At 59.0% G+C, this 13,169-nt stretch overlaps 3 protein-coding genes across 30 annotated transcripts in view; 1 reads left to right on the forward strand and 2 right to left on the reverse strand.

The window, feature by feature from the left end:
• The window catches only part of PCBP3 (poly(rC) binding protein 3), a 56,485-nt gene extending 54,080 nt beyond the window's left edge, over positions 1–2,405 (reverse strand). For 10 of the 19 annotated variants that reach the window (XR_014590582.1, XR_014590583.1, XM_083865553.1 and 7 more), the window contains exon 1: positions 2,077–2,402. Coding sequence is in view for 16 of the 19 variants with exons in the window: in XM_083865553.1 (XP_083721679.1) it covers positions 2,077–2,352 (276 nt within the window). In the remaining 3 variants the exon portion in view is untranslated. Of the gene's footprint in view, positions 1–745; positions 1,088–2,076 lie in introns of those variants that run through there. The other 9 variants (XM_083865571.1, XM_083865567.1, XM_083865556.1 and 6 more) reach the window with 6 other exon arrangements.
• SLC19A1 (solute carrier family 19 member 1) lies at positions 1,267–7,238 on the forward strand. Of its 2 annotated transcripts, none has more exons than XM_083865580.1 (6): positions 1,267–1,387; positions 4,034–4,332; positions 5,035–5,782; positions 6,037–6,229; positions 6,312–6,453; positions 6,553–7,238. In XM_083865580.1, the coding sequence occupies exons 2-6, from the start codon at positions 4,120–4,122 to the stop codon at positions 6,739–6,741; spliced, it is 1,485 nt and encodes a 494-aa protein (XP_083721706.1). In that variant the 5' UTR covers positions 1,267–1,387; positions 4,034–4,119; the 3' UTR covers positions 6,742–7,238. The 2 variants fall into 2 exon arrangements, with proteins under 2 accessions (XP_083721706.1, XP_083721707.1); XM_083865581.1 differs by lacking the exon at positions 1,267–1,387 and adding an exon at positions 3,692–3,870.
• Positions 7,028–13,169, reverse strand: part of COL18A1 (collagen type XVIII alpha 1 chain) — a 36,560-nt gene continuing 30,418 nt past the window's right edge. For 4 of the 9 annotated variants that reach the window (XM_083865542.1, XM_083865540.1, XM_083865538.1 and 1 more), the window contains 22 exons: positions 13,133–13,168; positions 12,973–13,062; positions 12,805–12,834; positions 12,669–12,695; positions 12,446–12,508; positions 12,235–12,309; positions 12,106–12,141; positions 11,935–11,988; positions 11,657–11,722; positions 11,399–11,500; positions 11,173–11,206; positions 10,972–11,034; positions 10,839–10,882; positions 10,622–10,744; positions 10,382–10,526; positions 10,176–10,249; positions 9,968–10,096; positions 9,752–9,787; positions 9,166–9,426; positions 8,884–9,081; positions 8,485–8,600; positions 7,028–8,406 (listed from right to left, as the gene is read on the reverse strand). In XM_083865542.1, the coding sequence (XP_083721668.1) occupies positions 8,193–8,406; positions 8,485–8,600; positions 8,884–9,081; positions 9,166–9,426; positions 9,752–9,787; positions 9,968–10,096; positions 10,176–10,249; positions 10,382–10,526; positions 10,622–10,744; positions 10,839–10,882; positions 10,972–11,034; positions 11,173–11,206; positions 11,399–11,500; positions 11,657–11,722; positions 11,935–11,988; positions 12,106–12,141; positions 12,235–12,309; positions 12,446–12,508; positions 12,669–12,695; positions 12,805–12,834; positions 12,973–13,062; positions 13,133–13,168 (2,016 nt within the window). In that variant the 3' untranslated portion in view covers positions 7,028–8,192. Of the gene's footprint in view, positions 8,407–8,484; positions 8,601–8,883; positions 9,427–9,751; positions 9,788–9,967; positions 10,097–10,175; positions 10,250–10,381; positions 10,527–10,621; positions 10,745–10,838; positions 10,883–10,971; positions 11,035–11,172; positions 11,207–11,398; positions 11,501–11,656; positions 11,723–11,918; positions 11,989–12,105; positions 12,142–12,234; positions 12,310–12,445; positions 12,509–12,668; positions 12,696–12,804; positions 12,835–12,972; positions 13,063–13,132; position 13,169 lie in introns of those variants that run through there. The other 5 variants (XM_083865545.1, XM_083865539.1, XM_083865537.1 and 2 more) reach the window with 4 other exon arrangements.

The raw sequence follows: 13,169 nt of genomic DNA on the forward strand, positions 1-13,169 counted from the left end.
TTCACTGCCCTCGCTCCTGCCCTTACACCAGCTCTCCTCCTACCCAGTCCCTGCCGCTGCCCTGTGGTGGCTGGGGGCAGTGCCAGGTGACACTGACCAGGGTGACTCTATCCCAGGGTGACTCTGCGCCAACGTACTGGCATTGTTCGGGTGCCCAGCATCGCCCCGGACCCACACCCTGCGGAGCTCCTGCACCTGGACCCGGCTGCGTTTAAGGAAGGGACCTAACCCTGACACCATCCTGGCCATCAGGGATGGACAGACAGATTCCACCTGCCCGCGGGAGGGACAGAGTGGGAACAGGGAGCTGACGGACACGTCTGCTGTGGTCTGGCCAGCCTCCCCGGGACCACCTGGAGGGCTCAGTAGGGCCGGAAGCCTCTGGGTGGGAATTCCCAGGGCTGCCTGGACCTTACAGGCTGGCTTGGGTAGGGCGGGTGTGTGTGAGAGTCCCGGACGTCTGGAATCCTGCTGCCGCACTCCAGGCGGGAACAGATAAATATTTCAGCGGAATAGCCGAGCCCTGTCAGCTTGCATTTGCTTCTGGCAGGGTGAGCGTTGGAAAAGGGAGAGGAAAGGCGGGGAGAGAAGATGCGCTCGGAAGATTCATCATCTCCCGGGAGATGGGGCACCAGCTCAAGGGCCCGATTCTCGGGGGCCTCCACCTCCTCTAAGGATGCTCTTCCCTCCAGGAGAAGTGCACGGCCGTGCTTCAGCCCCTCCTGGTTCTGACAGCCAGACTCACCCCATAAACAATTCTCGGGGGCTGCTGCCAGACTGGGCGGGGGAATTAGAAGTTTCGGGAGCTTTGCTTGGAGCACAGGAGGGCAACTGTTCGGGACCCTCTGGCACAGCGAAGACTGGAACAAATCCACCCCCAGGAAACAAACGGGGTGCAGAAATAAATCCAAGCAGCCATGGGTATCGTACATCAGCGGAGGGAGCCAAGGCGGAGGCAGCGTCCCCCAGAGCCCGCAGCCCAGAGGCCACGGCAGATGGGCGAGGAGCCGACCCCGGCTGCGGGCAGTGGAAATGGAGATCCTTCACGCCCTGCCGATGCTTTCGGGGAGAATTTGTCCCAGTATGGGACACACAGGTGCTAGCGCAACTCTGTCCCACGGGTAGCCGGGCTGTTCCTGTTCCTCCTCCTCCCCTTCCTCCCGCCCGATGCACTGTGGGGCTTGTAGTCCCCGCGCCGCCCCGCACATGGGCCGCGACTACATTTCCCGAGGTACCCCCACACTCTCCTCCTCCTCCTCCTCGTCTTCCTGCTGTGCTGCTGCTGCCGCTGTCCCGGGCTCGCCGCGGGTCGGGCTCGGGTGGCAGCGGGGAGCCCCGGATCCCCGCCTTGCCCCGGCCCGCAGCGCCCATGCCCACCGCCCACCAGGTACGGGGTGCGGGGGGTGCGGGTGTCGCCGGGGCGGTGACGTGCCCGGCGGGGTCCCTGGGATCCCGGCAGTGTTTTTTCCCCCGGGTGCTGGGGACGTGTGCCAGGTGGTGTATTGTTTCCCCCCGCCCCTGTTTCAGGGTGAGCAGGTGCCGCGTCCCCTTCAACACCCTCCTCTGCCAAGTGCACCCCGCACCGCAGCGCCCGTCCCTTGGTGCTGAGCGATGGGAGGCAAAGAGGTGCCCGCACGGTGGGCGAAGATGTATTTTCAGGAGCTTCCCAGCTCATGTTTTAGGGAAGGTGCCCCAGGGACTCGTGCTCTCCATTCGGCATGTCACCTCCCCACAAAACACATGGTGCCTTGGCAGTGTCACTTGTGTGTCACCGACATGCGTGAACATCTCCCCGACCGCTGGGCCACGGTGGCCGTGGCGCTGCGGGGAGCTGAGCCTGAGCTCGGCCACCCCTGTCACCTGTGACCCCGAGCAGACAGCGGTGTGTGGCGTGACAGTGATCTATGTCAAGGTCACACCTCGATAACCCGGTGATAAACAGGTTCACATGGTTATAACGCACCGGCTCTGCTCCCTCTCCCTCCCTCTCTCTTCTCCCTCTCCATCTTCCCTCCACTCCCTGGCTTGCACCAGGGATGAAGGATGGAGCATTCCCTGGGACTCGTGCCCACTCACCTTGATCAGAGCAGTTCCATGGATGTTCTGGAGAAGGGGAATTGGGTGCGGCCAGATGGCTTCTGGTCTGGAGTCCCTTTGTGTATGGGAACGCACATGCTGGGAGTTAGGAGCCGGTGCTCCTGGGAATGGAGCAGCTTTGTGGAGCTGCAGCCTGGCTTTAGTGTGAATGGTTTCCTGTGGGCCAAGGATGCATGTGTGTATCTCTCCTGGATACACATGGTAGGAAATGGGGAGCAGAAGGTGGCAAACATCCCATGGGATCATGATGCACATGGCAACAAGCGGCTGCTGCAGGTGACATCCACAGCCCAGCTTGGGGACAGGAAGGCAATAGGGCAGAGTCCAGGCACTTGCAGCTGGCAGTGGCCCCGACACGGTGCTGGGGTTGGTGTTTGGTGTGGGTTAGCCCTTGCTCCTTGCCCTTCCTGCCACAGCAGGGGGGCCAGTGCTCCAGACAGTGCTGGATAGGCTCACTGGGCAGTGAGTGAGTGAACACCTGCCTTGATCCCCAGGGATCTGTGTAGGAGGTGGGAGCTGTTTACTCATCTGTGAGCTCTGGCACATGAGTGTTACCCCTGCACTTAGAGGGGCAACATGTTGCGACGTGGGTGTGGACCCTCACAGAGGACAGCAGGCAGCAGGAGGGTCAAACATGGAAGGCTGTTTATTATCTGACTCCAATTCTACTTATATACACTTTTTACAAAGGGCCCAGATTGGCCTAAGGAGGTTACAACCTCCTGACTCCATTGGTCATTATGACCATCAGTCAAATTCTCTCTCAGAGAACAACTATGCAAAACATACAGATAAATTCTAAGAATACAATATTGTTTACATGAAGCAGTGTGAGAATCAGGCTGCAAAGATTCCAACACTTGAAAGCAAGAAAATCGGGTGACACATGAGTGTTTTGGTGATACTCAGGCACCAGTGGTGAAATCCCATGGGAATGCTGCTGGAGCGGTGGATCCTCACTGGGGCAAATGGGCCATTCCGTTTCCTGTAGGTTTAGGTCACCGCCAGCTTTCCTCTGCCATCACTGGTGCTGGTTCATGTCCCTGTTTGTCCTGTGTTATCTGGCAGTAGGGGGGGATTATCCTCCAAGTTCACCATGCAGGATCCAGTGGAACACAGACTGGGACCATGAACTTACTTTTTAATGACTGTGATTAGTTGTTCTGTGGTTATCAGCTAGACCTTGCTCTGGTGGCGTATATTGGCATACACGGAATTTTATGGCATGAAAAGTCACCCTGGTGACTTCTTGTAGGAGTGGGGAGCACTGGGAGGACACCCAGTCCAGGCCTCCTCCTGTCCCTGCCCTCATGCCATGGCCATTAATCAGCTGGCACTGCCAGCTTTCCTGCAACCAAACCTCAGGATGTGAGTTTTTAATCGCCCTCTGGATTGTGAATCTTGTGGCATTTTGCATTCTCCCCAGGCTGGGCATTGTGTCTCACCGGGAAGAGCCAAGGCACAGCCACTTGCCTGTGGCTCAGCTGAGGTCCTGTTAACCACCCAGCTACTGAGTAACATGGGCAGCCCCGTTCCTGCTGTGCACATTAACTCATTTCCACAGCCAGCACATTCCTGTGCCATCCTCTATGGCGCATCCCTGGTGCAGGGCATCTGCATCCCTCTGCTTCTGCAGGTCAGAGGGAAGCATTGCTCCAGGAAGCAGCAAAACCCCACTGAGTCTTAAAGGAGAGAAAAAGGAGGTGATGGGGCTGAGGATGCCCCACTGTGGATCCAGATGCTCTGTGCATCCAGGCTCTGGATGCACGTGATGTATGAATGCTGCCTGAAATTATCCCCCCTGCTTCTGCACAGCAAGATGCATGGCTGCTTTTCTTCTTCCCAGAACATCTCCTGGGGAGAAGGTAGTGCTATTTATTTGCCTTGCAATTCTGGAGGAATTTTGAGCCTGTGCCAAACGCTGCTTTTTCCACAGAAACTGCAGCACCGTGGTTTTCCATGAGTCCGAGAGCGCCTGCGGACAGAGAGGGGCTGCATAGTCCAGAAAAGCCTATGTAGCTGATGGTTCCCAGGATAATGCCGCTGTCCTGCTGCAGAGCCATGCCCAAGAATGATGGTGCCAAAAAGCTGGCATCGGAGACGGTGCCAGACCAGCGCTGGAAGCTACAAGTCTTCTACATCTGCTTCTATGGCTTCATGACACAGATCCGGCCCGGGGAGAGCTTCATCACCCCCTATCTGCTGGGGACCGACAAGAACTTCACAAAGGCAGAGGTGAGCTGTGGGCACCCAGTCCCCCACCCTGATGTCTCCCTTTATGGCCATGGTCACCATCCAGGGGCTGTCCAGAGCATCCCTCTGTGCTTCTAGGGTGCACAGGGGTGTCATGGTGGTGTGTGGTGGTGTGTGTGGTGACTCATGGTAGTGCTTTCAGGGCACGGGAGATGGTGTGGTGTGGGGCCCTGTCTTACTTGGCTGTGAGGTCACCCTGTCCCCCAAGCCCCAGGCTCAAGTTGCCCTTGCATAAAACCTCGTGCCCAGGCTGGCAACTGATTCTGGGGACAGTGCTTGATACCTGCCCACCTTAGCAGCTTGTGAGATGGTGGGAGGGTGCTGGGCCAGGAGAAGCCATGCCACACCCCCACTCGGGAGACTTTTCCATGATGGCACAGTGCACTGCCAGGCCACTGGCAATGATGGGGTTAGACGAGGTGGGGCCAACAATGTCATCGTCTCCCAACCAAGGGATGCTGGCCTCGATCCCAGCCGGCTGCTGCGCCTGTGGGAACACTGCGTTCCCAGCATGCGATGGGGCCGAGGTTCAGCCAGACCCCCCACCAAGCATGCTGCTGGTCACATTCCTCCCAGAGGAGGTGCTGCCATGGGGGTCAGCAGCTGGTGCCCACACAGTCTGAAGGTTGGGGGGCACCCCCAGGGATGTGCCCAGTGCTCAGCCCCTCCTTGCCCTCACGGCAGGTGACCAACGTGATCACGCCGGTGCTGTCCTACTCCTACATGGCCGTGCTGGTGCCCATCTTCCTGCTGACAGACTACCTGCGCTACAAGCCTGTGCTGGTGCTGCAGAGCCTGAGCCACATCTCCATCTGGCTGCTGCTGGTGCTGGGCACCTCCGTCCTGGCCATGCAGCTGATGGAGTTCTTCTACGGCATCACCATGGCCGCCCGCATCGCCTACTCCTCCTACATCTTCTCCCTGGTTGCCCCGTCCCGCTACCAGCGGATGGCCAGTTATTCCCGCTCCGCCGTGCTCCTGGGGGTCTTCACTAGCTCTGTGTTGGGCCAGCTCTGTGTCACCTTGGGTGGCGTCCGCTTCCACACCCTCAACTATGTCTCCTTGGGTTTCGTCAGCTTTGGCCTCATCCTCACCCTCTTCCTCGAACGGCCACGGCGCAGCCTCTTCTTCAACCAGCCCAGGGGGCCCAGTGATGCCACTGTCCCCACTGAGCTGGACAGGATGGCCAAGGGGGACAGTGGGGTGGGGACACGGGGCTGGCAAGACATGGTGCTGTGCCGTATGCTGCGGGAGCTGGGAGCACTAGCCAGGCAGCCCCAGCTCCGCCTCTGGTCCCTGTGGTGGGTCTTCAACTCAGTTGGGTACTACCTGATGCTGTACTATGCACACATCCTCTGGAACGAGATCTCTCCCACCACGGACAACCGCCGGGTGTACAATGGAGGCGTGGATGCTGCCTCCACACTGCTGGGTAACTTGCCTGGGATAGGGACACTGGGGGTGTGGGGGGACACTCACATCCTGCTGTCTCCTGTGAGAATGGCTGGGGACACCGGAGAGGCAGGGGGTCACTGCTGTCCTGCTGCACTCCTTGGGAGTGGTAGTCCTTACAGAATTTTTGGTGGTTTGGCATTGGGGATGATGCAATGGTCACTGGGCTGGATCCCAGCCTAGGTAGGGCAGGGGATCCTTGAGGTGCTCACAGCATCCTTCATCCTTCCCCAGGAGCTGTCGCCTCCTTCGCTGCCGGTTATGTGAAGATCCGCTGGACGCTGTGGTCAGAGCTGGTGATTGGAGTGGTGACAGCATTCCAGGCGGGATTGCTCCTGCTCATGAACTCCACCACCAACATCTGGCTGTGCTATGCTGCCTACATCCTCTTCCGTGGCTCCCACCAGTTCCTGGTGCCCATTGCCATGTGCGTGGTGCTCCTGGGGACCACTCCCACCCCAGCAGCCGGCTGGATGCCAGGGGTTCACCAGTCCTCCTGTTTTTCCCAGTTTCCAGATTGCTACCTCCCTCTCCAAAGAGCTCTGTGCCCTGGTCTTCGGGGTGAACACCTTCTTTGCCACCGTGCTGAAGACCATCATCACCATTATCGTGGCTGACAAGAGGGGCTTGGGCTTATCCGTGCATCCCCAGGTAGGGATGGGGGGACACCTAGGATGGAAGTGGTCCCTGAAGGGTGCGGGATGAAGGGAGGGATCCAAGTGCTGTTTTCCCCTCTCTCCTCTTTTGCAGTTTTATGTATATTTTGGCTACTTCACACTGCTGGCTGTGGTCTACCTACTGGCGGCCATCAGAGTGGGTGTCCAGCACAGCCACCGCAGGCAGCCGGTGGAGCTGGCTCTGGCCAAGGAGCCGTGCCAGGCCCCAGTGGAGATCCCAGCACAGGAGAAAAGCCCGGAGGCAGGCACCGTGCAAGCCTGAGCCCTGGCACTACCGACACTGTGGCTCTTGGCTCCCGAAGTGAGCATTGTCATCTTCACCACGTGCTTGGTGTCCTGTCCCACTGCTGGTCCTGGATACTGTTCTGTCGAGGATGTAACCCTTGGAACACATTTTCTGCTCCATGAGGACAGGGCTGTGCCCCTTCCCTGTCCCCACACACAGAGTAGGGGCAGGATTGCCATGGTGCTGCCGCTGTGTGCCACGCAGGGCAGGTATGGATGGCAACCCCATCCCACTGCATCCCCATCATGGCACGGAGCCAGGCTACAAGAGGATGTTTCTTTATTCAGTGCCTTTAGAAAATGGTTTATAGGACACAACCAATGACAAAAAAATAATATGAAGATCCACAGGCTTTCAATTGCATTAATTACACAAAATACAGTAGACTGTAAGAAATAGAGACCATGTGACTCGCACAGCTTTTATGGTAATAATTTCCATACAATAACCAAAAAAAGCTAGTTACAAATTTCTCTTTTTTCTTTTCTTTTCTTTCCTTTTTTTTGGTTTTTTTTTTGTTGTTTTTTTTTTTTTAGCACCTTGGATTTGCCCACACCAATTCCAACCAGCTTTGCTGCATCTTCACCATTTGAGCCCAGAAAAGGTGGCATGGGGAGGGGGGATGGCAGTGCCTGCCCTAGGTACCACACGTGCTCAACATGCACACACAGAGAAACACGTGCCAAAGGCACAGCTGGTCGTGCCTTGGGGCCACCCTGTCATCCCAGTACCTGTGCTGGCTGTGGCTGTACCTGGGCTGTGGGGGTACAGTTGGGGGTCCCCAGGGTACGTGGATGGGATGGGGAAGACCGGACCCCCACCAGAGTTCTGCTGGCTGGGAGGTGGAGATGAGGATGGTGATGGGATGGTCCTTACCTGGGGAGAATGCAGACCATCTGGGAGAGCCCCAGCATCACCACAGGACAGTCCCTTGGGTGGGATGCTGGGGTCTTGGCTGGAGAAGACCCCATGGCCTCGGCAGCAGGCATTTGTGTCCAACTCCAAGCTTCTGGTGAGGACAGCGCAGGGCCAGGGGGTTGGTGAGAGAGACCCCACAGACTTTTTGGGGGGGACAGCCTGCATGGCAGCACTGAAATCTTTCTGCTGAGCATCCTCCCACGCAGTCACCCCAAAAAGAGCATCTGAGCAGGGAGGGGAACAAGCTGAAGTGGTTAAATATCAGGAGCTAGAAGAGGAGGAAGGCCGCCAGCCCATGGCTGCCCTGCCCCTGGGTGGGATCTGAGCTCCTGCCAACCCAGGGCAGGAGCCATGGCAATACTCTTTGGCTTCAGGTCTGCAGGAGAAGGAAACCCTGTGGGGTGAGAGCAGGCACGTGGAGGGGCTGAGGGGCCCAGGGGTGCCAGGGTGCAGGCTGGCCCGACCCTCCCTGGGGACTTGGGGGTACCAAGGGCACGCCAGGGCAGATGTCACTTTTTGGCGGCAGTCATGAAGCTGTTCTCAATGCAGAGGACAATGAAGGTGTGCTGGCAGCTGCTGGCTGCCTGCTCCAGCAGTTTTCCAGAGGCCAGAGAGGAAGCCTGGCCGGTGACCGCGCGCTCCTCTGTCCGCCATGTCTCACAGTAGCTCTCAGGCAGGCGCCGGCCCTTGGCATCTGAGCCGTGCCAGACATTCTTCTGTGGCCTGGAAGGGTGAAAGGTGGGTGCTGCTGTCCCACCATGGTTCAAACCCCATTTCCCTGTGGCTCAATCCTGCACTCACCATCCTGCATCTCGCAAGACATCCCGGCCATCGAAGGAGAGGATGCGGGCACCGGCTCGCAGTGGGGCCCCGCTGCCCATGAAAAGGGCTTCCCAGTTATTGAAGAGCACTTCATCCTGGTGGGAAGGGTGGGAAAATGGAGGAGGAGGGGTTTTAGCCCTGCCTGCACCCCAGAGCATTCCAGAAGCTCCAAGCCCCAGCAGCCTCTGGGAAGAGAATGCTTTTCATGATGGATGGGGGCTTTACTATGCTCTGCATCCCAGACCTTGGTGGTGTTGGGTTAATTGTTGGACTTGATGATCGTAAAGAAACCTTTTCCAACCATAATAGAACTGTGATCCTATTCTATGATCCCTTGGAGCTCAGAGAGTGTCAGGAAGGGGATGGGGACACACATACCTGAAGGTTGACAATGGGGACGGTGGCACGGTCAGCCCTGCGCACAATGCTGTAGAGATCCTGCAGGCGCGAGGACAGGAAGGCGCGGAAGGTGCCGGTCAGCCCGACCTGCCGAGCTTGCTGGAAGCACTGGAAATCGGCGCCCCGGATGCCGCGCATGCCACCACTCAGCGGGGTGTTCAGGGCCACCAGGTGAAGCTGCCAAGAGAGGACAATGGGGGCTTGAGGGATGCGTCTTTGGCCACCACCATCAGCTCCCCTTGGCCAGCATGTGGCACTCACGGCAGGCTGGAAGTCCTGGTGCATGTGGGCGGCCACAGGGGCGGGATCTGGCCGGCGGTGGATGTAGTACCCATTGATGAGCTCCTGCTGGTGGTGCAGCAGGGGCTGCTCGGGCAGGCGGTGCTGGTTGGCCACCACCTCATCCCCCCGCCAGGGACGGGCAGTAGCTGGGGGGACGTGGTTGCGGAGCGGGTGCAGGGGCCCGCGGGGCTGGGGGCCAGCATAGTGGAGCGTGGGCGGCTTGTCGTACACCTCATTGTCCTGCAGAGGGGGACAAGGCATGAGGGGGGGCATGGTGCCCCAGGTGGGGATGGGGATGGAGAATGTTGGGGATGGATGGAGATGGATGTGGTTGGATGAAGATGGGCATGGAGATGGTTGAGATTGGATGGAGATGGGGACGGGGATGGAGATGGTTGGGGATGGGGACTGATATGGTTGGGGATGAATGGAGAAGGGGATGAAGTTGATTGTTGAAGGATAGAGGTGATTGGACATGGGATGAAGATAGATGAGGACGGAGGATAGGGATGGGATTGGGAAGGAGGATAGAGATGAGGATGTGCACAGGGAACATAGGACTCACCAGACCCGAACTAGGGATGAGGTTGTGCTCCTCCAGCTGCAAGGGCATGGCACATCAGATCCCAGCTGCCCCCCTCTCCTTTTCCTCGCGTACAGGTGCGGGGACCCCGAGCATCACCCGAATCACCACTGAACCGCCAGGGCAGTGCTGTCCGCAATCCCCTCAAGCCGGGCAGCACAGCTGCGGCCAGGTGCCCCTCCAGCCCCCCCTACTCACCAGCACCCTGCGGAAACCCCCTCTCAGGCGGATGTAGAGCTCCTGCCGGTTGGTCAGGAAGACGAGGCTGCCCTCGGGCAGCTCATGCGCAGCGCTCAGCATTGCCTGGTACGTGGGCACGGCCCTGAGCTGCAGGCACAGCCCGAGGCAGAGGTCAGGGATTGGCTGTCTGCACCACAGGCAACCCCTGCCAAGAACCCCAACTCACCCCCAAGGACATCCCGCTAGTGCCTGGTGGTCCAGGGGGTCCTGGTGGTCCGGGAGGCCCAGGGATGCTGACAGCTGTGGAGGAAGGAGAGTGAGATGGAGAGACGTGCAGTATGGGGAGGAATGCAGAGCTGCAAGGAGGGATGCATGGGATACGAGCAGGGATGCTGCAGGTGCAGGGAGGGATGCAGTAGAGCAGGTACTGACCTTGTCTGTGGGGACCTGGGAAGGAAGGTGGCCCAGGCGGTCCAGGAGGGCCAGGGGGGCCCTGCTGCCCCTTGTATCCCATACCAGGGGGACCCTGAGGTCCTGGAGGCCCCGGTGGCCCAATAATACTGTCCCCCTTGGGACCCTAGGCAGTGTGAGAGAACATCTGTTTGAGCAAAACCCCCAGGGATGCAGCCCCCATTGCGCCCCCCTTCACTCCCCACCCCATGAGGTACTCACTGGCAGCCCAGGGTATCCCTGGGGTCCTGGAGGCCCTGGAAGTCCAGAGACTCCAGGACCATAGAGTGGGGTGCTGCCTGGCTCACCCTTCTCACCCTTGGGACCTGCATCTCCCTTGTCACCCTGTGGGATGGCACAGACTTAGGGTGAGCAGCTGGGGCACACTGGTTACCCCAAACCATGCTGGGTTCCAGCTGCCAGTGTGCAAAGGGCTTACCCGCAGGCTTGTACCAAAGTTACTCGCATCATAGGGGAATTGGCCTGTGGAGAAAGGGAGAGGAGGGGAGAGGAGCCAGAATGGGCATGAGCCACCACCTGCCTGCCTCTGCCAGCAGGGACCAATCACCTACCTGGGGGTCCTGGGGGTCCAGTGTCACCTTTCTCCCCTTTTTGTCCTGGGAAGTGATGGAAACCTGTGGGCAGCAGCAGAGATGCCATCTCAGAGTTGCAGCTCGAAGGGAGGAAGGGAGGAAGGGGGTTTCCCCCCAGCTCTGCTTTGCCGAGCTTCCCCGAACTGCCCAGAGGAGGCTGGGAGAGGGACACCCCCTTACCAGGGAACATCGGATGGCTGGAGTCGCTGAAGGTCTGTGGAGATGCAAAGGAAGTGGCTGCAGAGACAGCAGCATCTTTGGGGACCCCCCTAATGCTGGTGACAGTCCCACATGCCAGCCCTAGCCAGGATGTCAGCAGAGCATCCTGAGTGCCCTCCAGGGAGGCAGGGGACACTGGGGGCCCAGTCACCAGCATGTTCATCATGGTGACTGTGGTGATACTCACATTGCCATTGTTGTAGACTATGCTGCCAGGTGGCCCAGGGGGCCCAGGGGGCCCTGGGGGCCCTGGGGGACCCTGTGGGGCGCAAGAAGATTTGTCAAGATCCTGCAAAGCAGACAGTCCCCACCATGGAGGGGGACAACCAGCCCCTGAGAGAAGGAGACATGCCCTTTGCCTAAGGGACTGGGGTCCTCTGGGAGACCCTCGGGCTGTGTGCCCCGTCCTGCAGGACAGCAGCTGGGGGGTGTCAGCAGTGCTCACCTGCAAGCCCAGCACATCCGCAGGGTCACCCTTCTCACCCTTCAGCCCGTTCATGCCAGGACGTCCCTGTGGATGAGCAGCACAATGAGCCTTGTCCCCATTCCCCTGTCAGCCCCTGATGTCACATATGGTGCTCTGGAGTCACCTCTGGCACCTCGGCACCGCCCCACCCCTCAGGGACATGGTGGAGTGTGGGGCTCAGCTGGTGCAGGACGTGCAAACAGGGAGGGGGACACGGTGGAGGTGATGGACACAAACAAACCGGGAGCAGGTCTTACGGGTCTGCCTGGAAAGCCGATCTCTCCCTTCATCCCTGCTCGTCCCGGGGGACCCTGGAAGGAAGAGAAGATGAGGATGAGGATGCCCAGTATGGGGGCACCCCCTCTGCCTAGGATCATTCCCATCCCTCCCTGTGGGATACAAGGAGGAGGATGGTGATGGTGACTTACTGATGGTCCCATCGGGCCCCGCAGCCCTGGCTCCCCCTACAAACAATGGAGAGGGAAAGGGCATCATCACTGGGACCACCTGGCATGTGTCCCATGGGGATGTGCCCCCCATTCCTGCCAGGAACCCACCTTTTCTCCTTTCACCTTGGCAGTGACCACGGTCCCATCAGGGCTGATGATGACACCGGGCTCCCCCTTCTCTCCCTGCAAGAGAATAGGAGGCAGGAGGAAACATGCAGGCTCCCTCCTGTGAGAGGGCTGGTGTCACCTGGTGGCCAGGTAGAATGGGAGACCAGGAATGTGACCACTCCATGGGATGCAGGTGGCCTGAAGCAGTTACCTTCAACCCTGGGGCACCCTGGGGACCAGTTGACCCCTGGTCTCCTTTCGGTCCCACCAGACCCTGCAGGAAGGACACAGAGCTCACGTCATTCCCAACCCACCAAAGGCAGGCCCCAAACTCCCCTTCGATCACCACCACTCTGCAGCAAAGCACATCAGGACTGCCAACCACAGCTTTCACCAGGGCCACCCTGTGGTCCCCAAATGTGTCACTGACTCACCGGGAAGCCAGCATGGCCTGGTCTGCCCTGCAGAGAAAAGCACAGATGCTCTTAAGAGCAAACCCCCTCTTTCAAAAAACAGGGTGCCCTCCTGGCATTGCTGAGGGGTAGGCACAGGTGGCAGGAAGGCACCTACCTCTGGACCAGGAAAAGCCACCAAGGACTTCTGCAAAAAGAGACAAAATGAGGTTTTACCCCATGAGCTTGGCTCTGAGGGTCAGAGCTGCTGGTGAGGTCTCCCTCATGATGGCTGCTGGAATACCCCTTCTCCTGCCCTGTGCTGAAGCCAGGTGCCACCACTTACATCTTCACTGGAGACAGTGATGACCTGTCCAGGGGGACCTGGTGGGCCAGGGGGGCCAGGCAGCCCCACTCCATCTTGGCCTCGATCTCCCTGGAAGACACAAGGCATCAGCTCAGGGCCACCAGTGGCCGGTTCCCATCCCCAGCCTGGTGGCACCTACCTTCTCACCGGCACTGCCTTTGTCACCTTTGGGTCCC

Source organism: Zosterops lateralis, assembly GCF_965231275.1.
Source record: "Zosterops lateralis genome assembly, chromosome: 7".
NCBI lineage: Eukaryota > Metazoa > Chordata > Aves > Passeriformes > Zosteropidae > Zosterops > Zosterops lateralis.

Coding starts and splice junctions, on each gene's coding strand:
- SLC19A1 (XM_083865580.1), top strand. CDS start 4,120: ATGGTTCCCAGGATAATGCCGCTGTCCTGCTGCAGAGCCATGCCCAAG. Junction 5,783..6,036: donor TGCTGCCTCCACACTGCTGG/GTAACTTGCCTG, acceptor ATCCTTCCCCAG/GAGCTGTCGCCTCCTTCGCT. Junction 6,230..6,311: donor TTCCTGGTGCCCATTGCCAT/GTGCGTGGTGCT, acceptor TGTTTTTCCCAG/TTTCCAGATTGCTACCTCCC.